The 15,039-nt window shown below is 49.5% G+C and overlaps 1 protein-coding gene across 2 annotated transcripts in view; it reads left to right on the top strand.

The window, feature by feature from the left end:
* The window catches only part of P3H2 (prolyl 3-hydroxylase 2), a 70,033-nt gene extending 55,264 nt beyond the window's left edge, over positions 1-14,769 (top strand). The window contains exons 4-15 of one of the 2 annotated variants that reach the window (XM_062005765.1): positions 1,552-1,683; positions 2,823-2,965; positions 4,386-4,475; positions 5,093-5,133; positions 5,623-5,717; positions 8,527-8,654; positions 9,301-9,396; positions 9,489-9,639; positions 10,077-10,194; positions 10,634-10,709; positions 11,577-11,717; positions 12,580-14,769. In XM_062005765.1, coding sequence (XP_061861749.1) covers positions 1,552-1,683; positions 2,823-2,965; positions 4,386-4,475; positions 5,093-5,133; positions 5,623-5,717; positions 8,527-8,654; positions 9,301-9,396; positions 9,489-9,639; positions 10,077-10,194; positions 10,634-10,709; positions 11,577-11,717; positions 12,580-12,672 — 1,304 coding nt within the window. In that variant the 3' untranslated portion in view covers positions 12,673-14,769. The other variant, XM_062005766.1, reaches the window with a different exon arrangement.
* The last annotated feature ends 270 nt before the right edge of the window (positions 14,770-15,039 follow it).

The raw sequence follows: 15,039 nt of genomic DNA, 5'->3' as shown, positions 1-15,039 counted from the left end.
AACAACTCCAAACCTCAGGGCTGTTCAGGCACCCAAAGACACAGGGAAATGAGAGCTTATGGAAGGAAATAAGATACATAATGCAACTGCCTTGCTATAGGGAACTAAATGGTTCTTAGAGTCCAGAGTTTACCCCTGGGTCCAGGGTGCTCAGCCCCATGTGTTTCAGTAGGGAGTGGGAAGACTAATACACCAAGAAAAGAACATTTTAAGTTTCTTCAAAACTCATTTCTATTTTAAATGCCAAGGTGATTTGCTGTGCTGCTGCATGGGTTTGAAACACTCTCACCTCTCCACCCCAGGGATACATGCATTTCAGTGAATTGATTCCAGTGCTTCTCAGTGATGGATTGTGTCAGGTCTAAGATGCTTAAACAGGTTTCAATTACAACAAAATTATTTATGTCCCTTTCCTATTTGCTTTCCTTAATGTAATACCCTGGATGTGTATGGTAAATCAGATAACTATTCAGACTACCTGCCCAGAGCAACTGGGGACTGTTTTGAGTTTCCACTTGATTTCATTGCAAATTCCTCAGGCTGTTTTCTTGGCAGCTCTGAGAAATGCTTTGGTAGCTGAGCACATGTTTTGTTTTTTTTTCTTTTTTTCAAGCCTGTGTTTGTTTCTTAAAGTTCTTAATGGTGTAGAGGAGACAGAGCAAGCAAAGTAGATTTGTAAGTACATTGCAGAAAAGGTTCCAAACTGGAATCGGATGTCAGCATTGGCTTTAAAATCATACAGCTGACACAAGGCCTATATTGTGGACTCCTACCAATTAAGAAACCATGCTAACAGCAGATGTTTACCACATGCTTGTGTTTCCCTGGGAGATATCTCATCTTTGAGAAGCAGCAAACATGGGAGTTTTGCTGCCAATATTTGTACCTTAGACCTTTCAGACTCACACTGACCCCTCTTATCTAAACCTTCCTATGCTCTCACGAGCTTTCATGCTGCAGAAAGGAGAGGATTGGAGATGATCTGAAGGATGGGAAAGTGGAGACAGCTTTCATGTGGCAGCACGTGTGGCCACCATGTCTTCACATCTCCACTTGCCTTGTGAGTGTCCTCGCCTTTGATCTGACTCTTGGGGTTGAAGAGCTACCCGCCACCTGCACATCCCTGCATCCATCTTGCTTTCCTGGGTAGAAGCAGCAGCTCCTGGCACACACAAGAAATGCTAAAGCTCCCTCTACAGTTGGCAGAAGGAGAAAGCATTTCTCAGGGCAGGCAAAACTGTCGGACTGTCGCTCTGTTTCGTGGCCCCTACTACCTCGGGTATTTGTGGAAATACCGTGGTTGTAATCTTCTCTGAGTTCTGACATGATGCTAACTGTTGTAGTGTGTAGTTATAAAAAATGTGACTGCAACTCTTCATTGGCTTTGGGAAGGAGCCTGAGCTCTTTCTGTAGTGCACAGTCACCTCCTGGACCAGAGCATCCCAAGCTGCATGTCCTTCACTTGGGGAGATTTAACCTTTGTCTGTCTGTGTCTCAGCACCATCACCATCCTTCTCAGTTCAGACCATCTTCTCCCTCTTCTCTTGGCAGATCACTACATGCAGGTCCTGGCCTGCAAACACGACTGTGTTCGAGAACTCGCCACGCGCTCGGGCCGTATCTCACCCATCGACAATTTCCTTCCCCTCCATTACGACTACTTGCAGTTTGCTTATTACAGAGGTAAAGGATGTCTTTCTGTTCCTCATAGCACTTGCTGAGTCCTGTTACACTGTGTCCAAGTTTGAATCGTTTCATGTGGAAATTTCCCCATGATGTCTGTGCTACAGCGATGCCACGGCATGGTCTAAAAGAGTCAGGAAGCAAAGGGCGTTGGAAATTGGCTCTTCAAAAGTCAGGTTGATTGAAATGCAATGAAGTATTTTTGTAAAAGCATTTTAAATCATTGGTTGGGTTTTAAAAGGCCAACCTTTAGCTTAAACATTATTATTATTGAAATGAATAATATTTTTTTACAGTCCTTTCATTTGCCTTTTGATATTAAACTCCTGGGGATTTATATATTTCATGTTTCCTTAAACCAGTTGATGTGTTTTCCTAAGGTAACTTAGGTGTACAAGTTAGCCCAAGCTTATCCCAAGACTCCAATTTTTTGCTAATTACCAAGTATTTCACAGTAAAGTTGCAAGAATTGGCAAAATTGCAAAATATCATAAATTGGCAGTGCTATAAAATACAGCCAATTTAAGGTCCTGTATGGCATTTTGTTATGTTCTGCTATGCAAGCGAAAATTTAGGCAGGATTCTGCTCTCTCAGGCTTGTGCTAAGAGCTCAGGGCAGAATGTGTGAGGCTCAAAATTGCTGCTCAAACCTAAAGCTTCTTCATTCATCAATGTACTGGGAAGAAAGCTGGAGGAGTCAGCAGTGTTTCACGTGTGGTGTACAGGCTTTCTTATTCCTCTGCCCGATTGGAGTTTTAATATGATGGGTAAGACCCCCCAGAGCCCTGAGAGATGCTGCACAGAAGAAAGGCAGTTTGCTGCCAGACAGCATCCACATCCTGCCAGTTTGGGATCCAGTTTGGGTTCCATCTGATCTGTGCATGACTGCAGAGAAGTTGTGTCTCTGTGCCTCACTTTCCCCACCAGTGGAGTGGATGAGACAAAGTTGTATGAAAAAAGCCCTGTAAAATGCTGGGCTCACCCTTCAGCTGATGGAGAGCTCAGGCTGTGCCCTTGCTCTCTACATGCTCCCCACCTCAGCTCTGCCATGCTCTGTGTGAGCCCCTGGCACTGCTGGCAGGGCTGTGGGCTGTGCCCCCTCCTCTACCCCCCTTGACAACTGTTGTGTTGCCTCCCAGTTGGTGACTACGTAAAAGCCCTGGAATGTGCCAAGTCCTACCTCCTCTTCCACCCAGATGATGAAGATGTCTTGGAGAATGCAGATTATTACAAGGGTCTCTTAGAAGGTACAATGGATCCAGACACCATCAAACCCAGAAAGGTGAGAGTGTCACCTAAGAGCCCTTGGTGAGAGGCTTTAACAAAAGCATCAGCTGGAAACAAAAGCAGCTTGGCAGTTTTCCCACAGTGGGACCACTTTGAAAAGAGATGTGCTGATGCTGGACTAGCTGACGATACTATTTATCAGGGTGCAAGTCCAGAGTCACTGGTGTGGAGGAGAAACTAGAGGGCAGAATCTTCTTTAAATGGGGACTTCAGCTTAACAAAGCCCAAGCAAGGGCAGGGAGGGCGATGACCGAGTGCCTCAACAACGTAAACTCTCCTCTAGTTGAATGCTCCAGGGGGGATGCAGAGGAGGAGCTCAATGAAGCACTGAGCAGAGGGCAGCCTCTGTTAAGAGAGGGCTGAGAAATATTTTCCCAAGGGGAAGTTGGCCTGTCAGTGTTACTCTCAAGTCACTGAGCTTGGAGTTAAGTGCTCAGCCTGTTCTGCAAGGAATAACTCTGCTATCATAGGGTTAGGCTGTGGTCAAACAACCAAACAGGATCTACTCAGTCACCCAGTGGGGCAGGCTTCCTCTCAGCTGGAGTAGCCTTTATCTGCAGCCCTGGGGCTGCCTTTCTCACCATGCAGAAGAGAAGTTCCTCCCATCCCATCACAGCCCTGCTAAGGCTCATTCCTCTTCTGCCATAAGCAGAGAGAAGGCAGGAATTGGACTTTCCCTTTGGAATTTCTTAATTCCAGGAAGATCAAGGTGAATTTGGTAAAATGCTAAAGGAAAAGGGTAATGATAAAAAAGGAAACAAAACTAATTATCATTCCTCTTCACAAAGCAAATCTAGGAAAAAAACCTGAAGTTGACAAAACCATTCCATTGTTTCCAGTGTTTGGAGTTTTCTGTAAAAAAAACCCACTATTGATTTTTGCAGAGTAATTTTCAAGGAGAAAACTCAGTGGTTTGTTTACAAATATTTAATTAAAAAAAAGAAAAACTCTCTGATGGATGCTTCCCAGCTGGCTGTGCTTTGTGGTCCCCATCCAAGCACCCTGAGTGTGTCCCAGGCTGCAATGCTGCAGCCCACCCACTGCAGGTGATGGGCAGATGGAGACCCGAGGCACAGCCCAGCCTGAACTTGCCTCCTGTTCTGCAGCTGGGGCTTCTCTGGCCAGCCCCTTGCTGGCCAGATATTTAGAAGCTTTCTGAGGTGCTCAGCACTCTCTGCCAGCTATGAACATGTATTTTGGAGATTCAGCCTTCCCAAATAAGTTGCTGAACACGTCCCCTTCTCTAAGGTAGTGAGTAGCTCAACCCTGTGTCCGGAGTTGCTCCAAGGCATAGCCCAAGCATCCCTCACCTTGTAGGACTCTGCAGTGAAAAAGCAAACCCCCCTTGAAGGAGAGGTTCATTGCCTTTAGCTTGTGAAAGCTGCATGTGCAAGTCTTTCCCTTTTCCTTTTCAGGAAGCCAAGATGCTGCTGCGACGCCATAAGCTGGAGTCTCACCTCTTGCAGGTGGCTGCAGCTGGCCTGGGATACACCTACACCGAGCCGGTAATGCATGGGTCTGCTGTGCCAAGGACCTTGAGGAGGTCACAGCTGTAGCACCAGTTTCCCCCTCCTTCTCCCTCCTATAAATTGAATCCCATGTAGGTGACTCAAGAGCTGGGGCTTGGCCTGGTTCATTTGCTATGAGAAAATGGTGATGGCAAAGCAGAGAGGGCAGCTGTTCCTGTGGTGAGGGACTCATCATGGGATGCCAGTTTAGATTGGGGTTGCATTTTCAGTGGCCCCAGGCAGTTGTCCAAAGTTATGTGGGATGGATTGATACCAGAAAGGGTGGCTGTTGTCCCCAGGAGTGAAGCAATTATGAGTCTATGAATTTATGAATGTATGATTCTGTGAGTCAGAGCAGGTAGCTCCCTGGCTTCAGCTGGATCATAGAATCATAGAATTATTTTCAGTGGAAAGGACATTCAAGATCAAATCAAATCACTCCCCTCACACAGCCAAGCCCAGCACTAAACCACGTCCCTCAGCACCTCATCTACACATCTTTCCAGGGATGAGGATTCCACCACTTCTCTGGGCAGCCTAGGACAGTGTCTAACAACTCTCTCAGTGAAAAAGAGCATTAAATTAAGCAACATGATCTCTCTCTTTCCTTGCAGAACTACTGGAACAGGTATGGTGCCCGGCAGGATGAGCACAGGTGAGCCCCAGCTGAGCCCGCAGCTGCACCCAGCCCTGCAGCAGGGCTGAGGGGATGTGCCTGTTGAGGGTTCACAGCCTGCCACTCATGGGGGGCTGCCTAGACACCTCAGTACATTGTCAGCCTTGAATTAGGGTCCTTTGCCCCTTACCATTACAAACATTCCTGGCAAGCACCTTATTCTGAGTGCCCCAAAACCAGCAATGCTCTAGAGGGAAGCATGATGGTGAGTGAGACAAGTGATGATGTTTGTTTACATTGGTGTCTTTGCTTTGCTGGTGGAAACTGTTGTTCCCATTTCCAGATAAGCAGGGTTTGCCACAGGGCAGGGTGAGGGCTTCTATTTGTATGGTTGTGACATTTGTACAAAATACCAAGTTGCCTGTTGTTTTCATGCATTGTCTTCCAAAAGGTGCAAAACAGCACAGTTCCTAGAACTGGAGCCCTGAGGTCAAAGTCGTGATCTTCCTCTTCTCTCTTGCTCCTCAGTGTCCCATCAAGTATTAGCAGTGAACCAGAGGATGGGCCCCGGCTGTCCCTGACAAAGAAACCCATGCCAAAACCAGATCGAGAGTTGAAGGAAGGTAAGTCTGATGAAGACCTTTCAACAAAAATCAGAAGGTTGTATCCTGTTGCTAAAGACTGCAAAGGCTGGTTGCTGAGCAATGAGGGAATCCTATCTGAGGGGGGGTGAAGTTTTGTTTAAGAGATGGAAAAGTCTTCTGTGGAACCCACCAGCACTGCTCTGCTCTTGGACTCACTTTTCCCACCTGCTGAGCTGCTTGGTACAGAGCCCTGAGATGTGGAACTGGGAGGCTGGATCCTCCTCCCAGTGCAAACAGCAGTCTTTTTCACAGGTACCTTTTAGGATTAAAGTGTTCCCTGTTGTCCAGCTGCAGAAGGGTAGATGCTGGTGACATTAGGTTTTGGGAGCTCTGGTCCTGATGCTTTGCTGAATGCACTGAATCACATCACATTGACAATCATTTCTGTTTGCAGATTGGCTTGTGATTTCATGTCTTGGCTTAAATCAAGTCACTTGTTGTTTAGACCTGTCAACAGACAGTTCAGCTGATTTCAGCACATTTTCAGCAAGCACAGAGAATACTACAACATCTCCTACTAAAGACAAGATTTCCCCCATAACAATATAATATAACAAAACTATACTGTAGCCTAACACCAAAGCATGCTCCCTGCTGCAAGACAACAGGACCTCAAGGCAGGAGGTGTCTTGTGTCTCCAGGGGGCCAGCTCCACAGCAGCAGCCAATTAAACCTCCCTGTAATGCAATAGAAGGTTGGGCTTTTTTGGGGGGAATTTCACAGCCTTCCACAGCCTCAAGTTGTCTCCAGCTGCTTGTTGTGTTCAGAGTATTGTTATCCGTTCTCTAGCCATACATAAAATGGATGAATACCACAGAAAAATCCTGGGGAGCTTGTTTAGCCAAGAGCTGGTTGATTTATATTTCTTGGCCTGTTTGCCTTCTAGAACCAAATAATTTCAGAGTATGCCTTTCTCTGTTTTTATTTCTTCTCTCTATGCTTTTATTCTGGCTTAGTTGCAGAATGTTTTCAAGTTTACAAAGAAAACCAAAATAATTCAAAAAGAAAATGGAATTTTTGTCCATCCAGCTGCTTCCTTCCTCTGTTGTCTTTTTTCTTTCTCTCTTTTCACTTGGAAAAAGAAAAGGCCAAAAGAGAATAAGAAAAGTCCATTTTAATTTTCTATTCCTCTTCTGTACTTCTTTCCTTCTGTATTTCCTCTTTCTTCCTAATTCCTTCACTCCTCAAAGTACAAAGAATTCCCTAATTTCTTTGGAGTGTTTTTCACAGAATATACATATGGGAAACAGGTCTCTCTCTCTGCTGAGAGATGGTGAGGGCAAGGCAGCCAGGAGCTCACTGCCAGCATGGGACAAGGGTTCAGTGTTCGTGGTACAGAGCAGCCCCCCACTAATTCCCTGGGAAGTACAGGAGGAACTGGGGAGGTGGTGAGTGATGCCTTCCAGGGTCATCCCTCATGTGCCTACGGCTGGGGAAGAGCAACATCTGAGCTGGAAAACTCAACCCTGTGTTGGAGTGTGCCAGGAGTTTGGATTTCAGACTCCTGTTTCTGATCCAGCTCCATTTACAATAAGTGCTATTATTGAGCAACGAGAACAGCAAAGCGAACGTGAGGAACGTCCCGTCTTTTCCATTTCCAAGGAGCCTGACTCTTCAGAGATGAAGTCATGGGCTCTGCCCTCGGGGTTACGTGTCCTCCATAGGACCTTCCAAAAACACGCTGTGTGCCTCAGCAGACAGAAAAAGTAGCAATTCTAAAAGCAGTGTAACAGAAGTTTCTTTGTGTCAGGTGGTGAGAGGAGCTCTGTGGCTCAGTTTCCTCTGTTTTATTGTGGCTCCGTGACAACAGATAGTTTTTCCCACAATTTAGATGCATTTCACCTTCCTCCTGCTGAAACATCTGGTTTAGGTTTTTATTCTTGCCATTTCTTTCATTCTCTCTCTCTTTGAGGAGATGAGGCGAAGAGGCTTCAAAAGATGAGGAATTTTTTGGCCTGACCGTGTTTTTCTGATCAGGCGAACCTGATGGGGATAGATCTGGACTTCTTGTAAAAAGCTAACTTCTCTCTTCTTCATGCCCATGACAAGACTCAGTCACTCTGTACTAGGCAGGAGCCCAGCAGTGTGTAAGCCCAGCCAAGCCTTGTATTCTCATCCCATGGATGCAACCTGGGACCTCCAAAATGCAGCCAAGCCATTGGCTTCAGGCAATCAGAGGAAGGCAGTTTGGAGGCAGGGAGTAAGGAGTGGCAGGGATGGCCATGACAGCTTCTTTGCTTCTGCAGAGGATTGCCCCCAGGGTCCTTCAGCTCACCCTCTTCTACCCCCCTTCTTGGTGGACAACAAGCGATTCTTGCTGCAAGCTCAGGTTTTCTGTGTGTACAAAAACCCCTGCTGATGATAACTGCAGAGAGTGGCTTTGCATGCCAAACCAGTGAGATCCCCACAACTCAAATGCATTGGAAACTTACAGCCTCTGTTGATGTTGGCTGCTGGACAGGAGAGACAAGTGAGATGGTGTCCGCATCTCTCATTGCGTCCCATCAAGTTTTGGTGTTCTCAGGCTGTGGTCCCTGCATTTGCAAGGCAGCTAATGAGGAGGAGGGAAATGCTGATGCTCTTGCTCCAAATTGATTTAATCTCTGTGTGTTTCTGTTGCTTCTGTTTCTTTTGTTGCTGATGTGAGGCCAAACTCTGCTCTCTGCTGTGAAGCTCTTTCCCTGGCAGCACAGGCGGGTGACCACAGCTGGCCCTCAGTCACGGTACCAGATGTCAGCAAGGCCAGGGCATGTTCAGCAGGGTCATTTAGTGTCTCTCTTCCCATCAGGAGGTCCACTTCTCTACAGTGATGTGAAGTTTGTCTACAACTCACAGCAGCTGAATGGGACCCAGCGAGTACTACTGGATAACGTCATCTCGGAGGAGCAGTGCCGAGAGCTTCACAGGGTGGCCAGTGTGAGTAGGCAATGCCCCTGAGAGGGACACTGCTGCCACCTGGGCTGAGTGCCTGATGCTCTCCCCAGCATCTTGCTTGTGAGAGCTGAATGTGTGATCAGCCCCTGGAGAGGCTCTGGGTTCATTCCTCACTCTATAGAGTGTTGCAACTGATGCCAGAATGCCCCTGGAGAGCAGTCAGATGCTTATCCCCATAACACATCCATAACTGTGGCACAGAAGCTGCTGCTCCACCTTGGGCCATTCTTTGAAACATTCTGTCTTGCAGCCTATCATGTGCAGAAATAGCTTTTTGCCCATGTTATATCCAACCCCAAAGGATGCTCATACACAAGCCAAATTGAGCCTTCTCATTCAGCTGAGCCTGAGAAGGGACTGAAGGAAGCCATGGCACAGGCTGCCCAGGAAGGCTGTGGAGTCTCCTTCCCTGGAGGTTTCCAAACCTGACTGGACATGCTCCTGTGTGGTCTGATCGAGGGGAACCTGCTTTAGCAGGGGCTTGGACTGGATGATCTGTAGAGGTATCTTCCAACTCCTACCATTCTGTGATTCTGTGATTTGGAGAAGAGGATGCCAGATGCTTCCATTATAGCTTCCCCTCTCCCAAGGAACCAGTTCACCTCTCACCTGTGTTTGTGTCTTTCAGGGGATCATGTTGGCTGGAGATGGTTACAGAGGCAAAACCTCCCCCCACACCCCAAATGAGAGATTTGAAGGAGCCACTGTCCTCAAAGCCCTCAAGGTACATCTCCTTCCCTCCTCCCCCTCCTCCCATGCCCTCCCTGTAGGGCAGGATGCAGTGCTGACCCTCTCTTGCCCCTTCCCCATGCTCAGTATGGCTACGAGGGCCGCGTCCCACTGCGCAGCGCACGGCTCTTCTACGACATCAGCGAGAAGGCTCGCAGGATCGTTGAGTCCTACTTCATGCTGAACTCCACGCTCTACTTCTCCTACACACACCTGGTGTGCCGCACTGCCCTGTCTGGTGAGGGCTTGGGGGCTGTGGTGGGGATGGGATGGGGGGCTCAGCTCCCCACAGCGGGAGTCACCATCCCCACGGCAGCCAAGGGTGGGCACTGCTGTCCCAGAGAAGCTCATTTCTGGGGTGTCTCTTGTTTTTCATGTCTCCAACACTTCCTCTTTTTTCCTCTCTCTTCTCTTGCCTCTTCTCACTGCACCAACTCCTTTCTGCACCCCAGCCCTCCATCTTGCTTCCCTGCAGTAAGGAACAAGCACAACTGTGCAGATCTGAGTCCTCAGAAGTTTCCTTTACTCCCCATCCTTTCCTTTCCTTCTCTCACCTGTGACCACCCAGAGTGGGGCTGGGGCATGCTCCCACCCTGTGGCAGACCCTACAGAGCATGGCATTTCCATCTCATCCATCCCTTCTCCTCCCCCCTTCCTCCACGTGGTCCTGCCTAGGCCAGCAGGAGAGGAGGAACGACCTGAGCCACCCCATCCACGCTGACAACTGCCTCTTGGACCCTGAGGCCAATGAGTGCTGGAAGGAGCCTCCTGCCTATACTTTTCGGGATTACAGGTAGGAAGGAATGGGGAGCTGCCTCGGGCATCCTGCTCCACAAACTGTAAGCCCTAAAGCTGGTACATCCCAGCCATGGCACAAGTGAGATCCAGCAGGCAGTTTCTGGTGGCAGCAAGCTTCAAGTTTAACTGTAATGGCCCAGTGATATTATAGGGTTGGGAGATACCAACTGGGGCCCACAGGGCTGTATCTCTGTCAGGTGGTTTTGGTCAAAGCGGGAGGGTGAGAGCTGGTAGGACCCAGGGGATGTTTTGAGACTTGCTCCCCAGCCAAGGAGAGATGTGCTAGTTCTGAGCTGTGTCTCTGAAACAAGGGCAGAACCAGCCCTGCTGTGGGACCTCTCCCCTCTGGCAGTCACCCACCTGTGATGAAGGATCTGCACCAGTGGCAGGAGTCAGCCCTGTCCCCTCACCGCGGTCTCCTGCTTCCTCCCCAGCGCTCTCCTGTACATGAACGCAGATTTCGAAGGAGGAGAGTTCATTTTCACCGAGATGGATGCCAAGACTGTGACGGTAAGTTAGTGCTGGGGACCACGTGCTGTTCCCATGCCCAGGAGCTCTGGGCTTCCCTGGGTGACCTGCAGCCCCTACCTTGCAAACAGCCCATGTAGGCTCCAGCTGGCAGAGATGCACAGACCTTCTGTTCCCTCCCCAGAGGCTGTGGGAAAGCTGCGGATCAGGGGCTCATACCACCCAGTGCAGACAGGATGGCTGATAGCTGTCCCTGTCAGAGGACTGCTGAGCTCCTACCCCATCTCGTGGCCAAATGTGAAACGGTGCCTGGCCAAGGGTTGCTCCAGACTGGGTGATGTTCACGGTGGTGAACATCAGCTCCTGAGAGGAATGGGGCTCAGGTATGAACCCCCACCTCTGCCTAGGGCCCTTATGGAAGCTGAGCACCCCTGCCGTGCTTGGACAGAGGGGCTGGGTGCTATGCTGGGGCTCTGGAGTCCAGTAGATGCTGGCAGGGTAGATTGCATCTACCTAAGTGTCTGAGGGTTGATTTAGTTGACCCTTCTGCCCCTGAGGTCCTGTGGAATACCTCTTGTGGCCTCAGCAGTGAGGAGAAAGAGATGTTTCATGGAAGAGTTAGGCTGAACCTCCCTGGAGCAATGTTTTGCCATAAGTGGTCAGCTGCAGGCTTTGCAAGGACTTTGTGCCACCACCTCCTTTCTGCATGATGTCTGCTCAGCAGGACCAAGTCTCAAACCTCCCTGTTTACCCCACACATATTTGCAGCCATGCCCAGAGCTCTGTCTGTCCTCCAGAGCAGCTCGCCAGGTCTTGGGATGATGCAGAGAGAGATGCCCAGTAAGGTGCCAGGCCCTGCATACAGCCACGCTGCTCCTTTTCAGCCTGCTGACCCCCGTTTCCCCGCAGGCTTCCATCAAGCCCAAGTGCGGGCGAATGATCAGCTTCTCGTCGGGCGGCGAGAACCCGCACGGGGTGAAGGCGGTTACCAAAGGCCAGCGCTGTGCCGTGGCGCTCTGGTTCACCCTGGACCCGCTTTACAGAGAGCTGGTGAGTCCCCCCATCGCAACAGGACGGGAGCCGGGGCGTCCCCAGGATCCCAGAGGAGCCAGGACCATCTGCAGCCTCCCATCCCAGCACACGGATCTGTGTTCAGCGCGTCAGCAGCCTTCCCGCACCGCGGGACCCGAGCCGAGGTGGCGGCAGCGCCGAGCCGCTTACCGGGCAGCCGCGCTCCCTCCCGGGCTGCACACGGCTGCGCTGCCCGTGTCTGACACCTAGTGGCAACCACCCGCGGAGCGGCATAGTCGTCCGCAGCCATCCCCAGAGCTCAGACGCTGCTGATGTGCAGCTGCTGCCAGGTCCTCAAAAGCAGTTTGCAGCCCAGTGTCCAGCCTGGGCACCCACATGGCTTGGGAGAGACCTGAGCTGTGGTTCCTTTCAACGGGCAACCTCTGGGTAAAACTAAATGCAGGGACAGAGCAAAACCTTTGTGCCTTTGCCTCATGAAGTGGGCTGCAAGGTTTTGGTGTTTATTGTTTACTCTGTCTCTGCTTTTTGGTGCCAGCTGAAATTTCTCCATGCTTGGATTAGCCCTGTCTATGGAGCTGGAAGTCCAAAGGGGGAGTGCAGGAGGAGGATACACTGTGGCAGCAGTGATAAGGGACCAGCAATACATCAGCTCTGTCCCAATCCTTACAGCCCCTGGAGGGAGGAGAGAATTAAGTATTGAGGTGCAAAGTGATTTAATTAATCTTGCCCAGCTGAAGTCCCCAGCTGTTGCCTGTCCTCTGAACTGGTTCTTGGAGGAGCTGCTTGCTGCGTGTCCTCCCAGCTGGCTGAGCCATGTTGAATAAGCTGGCAGCAGGCACTGAGGCTCTGCTGCTACAATTTCTCTCCTCTTCTCTTACAGGAGCGAATCCAGGCCGATGAAGTGATTGCCATGTTGGACCAGGAGCATCTAGGACCCAGTGAAATGAACATCAACCCAAAGGATGAGCTATGAACTAAGCCAAAGACTTTTTCTATTACATATTTATTTAATATTGTTAATCTTATTAGAACCTTTCTATTTTTGTACAGAGCCACTGTATAAATTAACAGGTTAATGTGATGGTGATGTTTTGGGAGTGCCTCTCTGTGTTTAGCACAGCTCTTGCTGGGACCTCTCATCTCTGTGCCTCTGGGATTCTCTGTCCTTCCCTAGAACTTCTCAGGACTCATTCAGGCTTGCTGTACCTCCCTTTTTTTTCCTCCTCAGCCAGGAATAGCTGCTTCTCTTTAGCCTCTGCTAGAGAAATGTCTCAGGTGTGATAACAGTCTTCCTGCCCCTGCTAAGTGCTGGCTGAAGACCCTGGCAGTGCTACCCTGGAGGAAGCTGGTGCACAAGTTGTTTACTTCCACCTCAGAGCCTTTCACCATGTGAATTATGCTTTTTAGAGAAAACCCAAATCAAATCTCAGGTCCTAGCAAAAAGTGTATCTCTCCATAGCCATGCAAAGCTGGCATTTAGGTATGAATTCTGAGCAAAGCTACCAGAAATCACCTTTTGGGCTGATTTCATGAGCTGTGCACAGGTGAGACAGGGTTTAATTTGCAGCTGACTTTGGTGAAATAGGGTCTGTCACTTGTGTTTGGTCCTTGCTTGTGCTAATGGCCTGAGATGCATGAAAGAATGCTTTATATTGCATCCTTTGAGCTTCCAGCCTGGTGCTGCTGCTGGTAAACCCCAAAGTTAGAAGCCATGATTTCCAGGTCCATGTTGGAAAGCAGCTGAAAGGCTCAAGGATGTTACAGTGCCATGGTGATGGGTGATCAGGCTGCATCTTTCTGCTCTGAATGTCCAGGCTGCATCCTCCCACCCTGACGGTGCAGGAGCAGCAGATGTTCATAGTGTGGTAGCATCTCTTTCCTCAGAGTATTTCTGACCCAGTCTGAGGGTGTTGCAGTGAAAGCACATGCTGCTTATCACACGAAATTTGCTATGTTAGTAGCTGCTGCTAAGCTAGTAAATAAATCCTGTGTGTGGGATTAGAAATGCTCCTACCTCAGTCAGAATGAATGCTCAAGTCACAGAACTGTCCCCATCCCAGGCATAGGTACAGCTTTTATTTTGACCCAACAGCTATTTCTGCTGCTATCAGGCACTTCCTAAAAGGCAAGTTGCAGTAATCTTTACTGTTGAATTTACTGCAAGGCTGCTGTCCCTCCAGAAAGCACTGCAGGAGTCTTGGCTGGAGTGTTTATCCCTGAGCAGCCTTGCTCAGCTCCCTGCTGCATTGGCACTTTTCTCCTTCCTTTCTACCAGCTTTGGTGTTTCCAAGACTTAAAAACTGCAATAGGGAATTGTCTTTTCTCTTTGTTCATGCAGCTTGTGCCTACCCAAGTCTTCCAGGCTCTGCAGCACCCTCCTCTCATCCAGTCACTGGCTGCAAAGGCCATAGACCACAGGATGGCCCTTCCTCAAAATCTGGTCCTGGGCAAGAATTGGGGGAATTTGATGCATCTGGAAAAACAAAGACTATACAGTGGGCACCAGATAATGATGGAAGGATCATTTGCTGCATCTCTTCCAATGTGGAATCTGCTGGGGAGAAAGCTCTGAGTGTTTCTGAGCCACCGGTGCAGCTTCCTGCTTGGAAGTTATCTCCTTTCCTGACAGACTGTTGAGAAGATTCATTGTGTTGCCTCTCCAACTTCCCAGCTTAAAGGCCTGTCCTGTAAACATTTAACCCCCCCCTTTGTATAATAAGGAGAGGAAAAACTGGAGGGAAGGAGGGGAGGGCAGCTGGAGCACTGAAATGCTGCCTGTGTTGCACCATGGTGTTGCACCCGAGGCTTGACTCCTACATGCTGCATCTCCAGCAGGAGTTTGTGCTGCTGTCAGGGGATCCCTGGCAACCACGTCTGCCTCAGCTCATCCTGCAGAGCTGCCCCCTCCAAGCAGCTTGGTGCAGCTCTCCCTGGGGCTGGGGGGAACCCCACCAGCTGCTCCTCCTGGGAGGAGGTGGGATGGGCACGGCAGGCAGGCTGTGGTGATTTGCTGCTGTGGTGGTTTGCCAGAGCTGTGTCTAAATCCAGGGGAAATAAATGAAACACAACATCTGCGCCTGTCTTCATCTTTCTTTAGGTGATATTAGAAGTGGAGACTGAGGGGCATGTGGATTGTCTCATGATGGTTCCTCTTCCTGCCCCAGAGCACACCCTCACACCCCCATGCTGGAAGAGTACCAGAGACACCGATGGCAACAGGATTAAGCAAAGTCATGCATGTGCATATTTGCATCCCTCCCCATCTCCCCTGCTCTGCATCCAGCTGCCTAAAAATGTGTGCACCCTCGGCACACTTCAAGCAGTTTGGAGAGCTGGAGGA

Source organism: Colius striatus, chromosome 12 (assembly GCF_028858725.1).
Source record: "Colius striatus isolate bColStr4 chromosome 12, bColStr4.1.hap1, whole genome shotgun sequence".
Lineage (NCBI taxonomy): Eukaryota > Metazoa > Chordata > Aves > Coliiformes > Coliidae > Colius > Colius striatus.
Note: the sequence above shows the minus strand (reverse complement) of the source record. Positions and strands in the feature narration are given on the sequence as shown.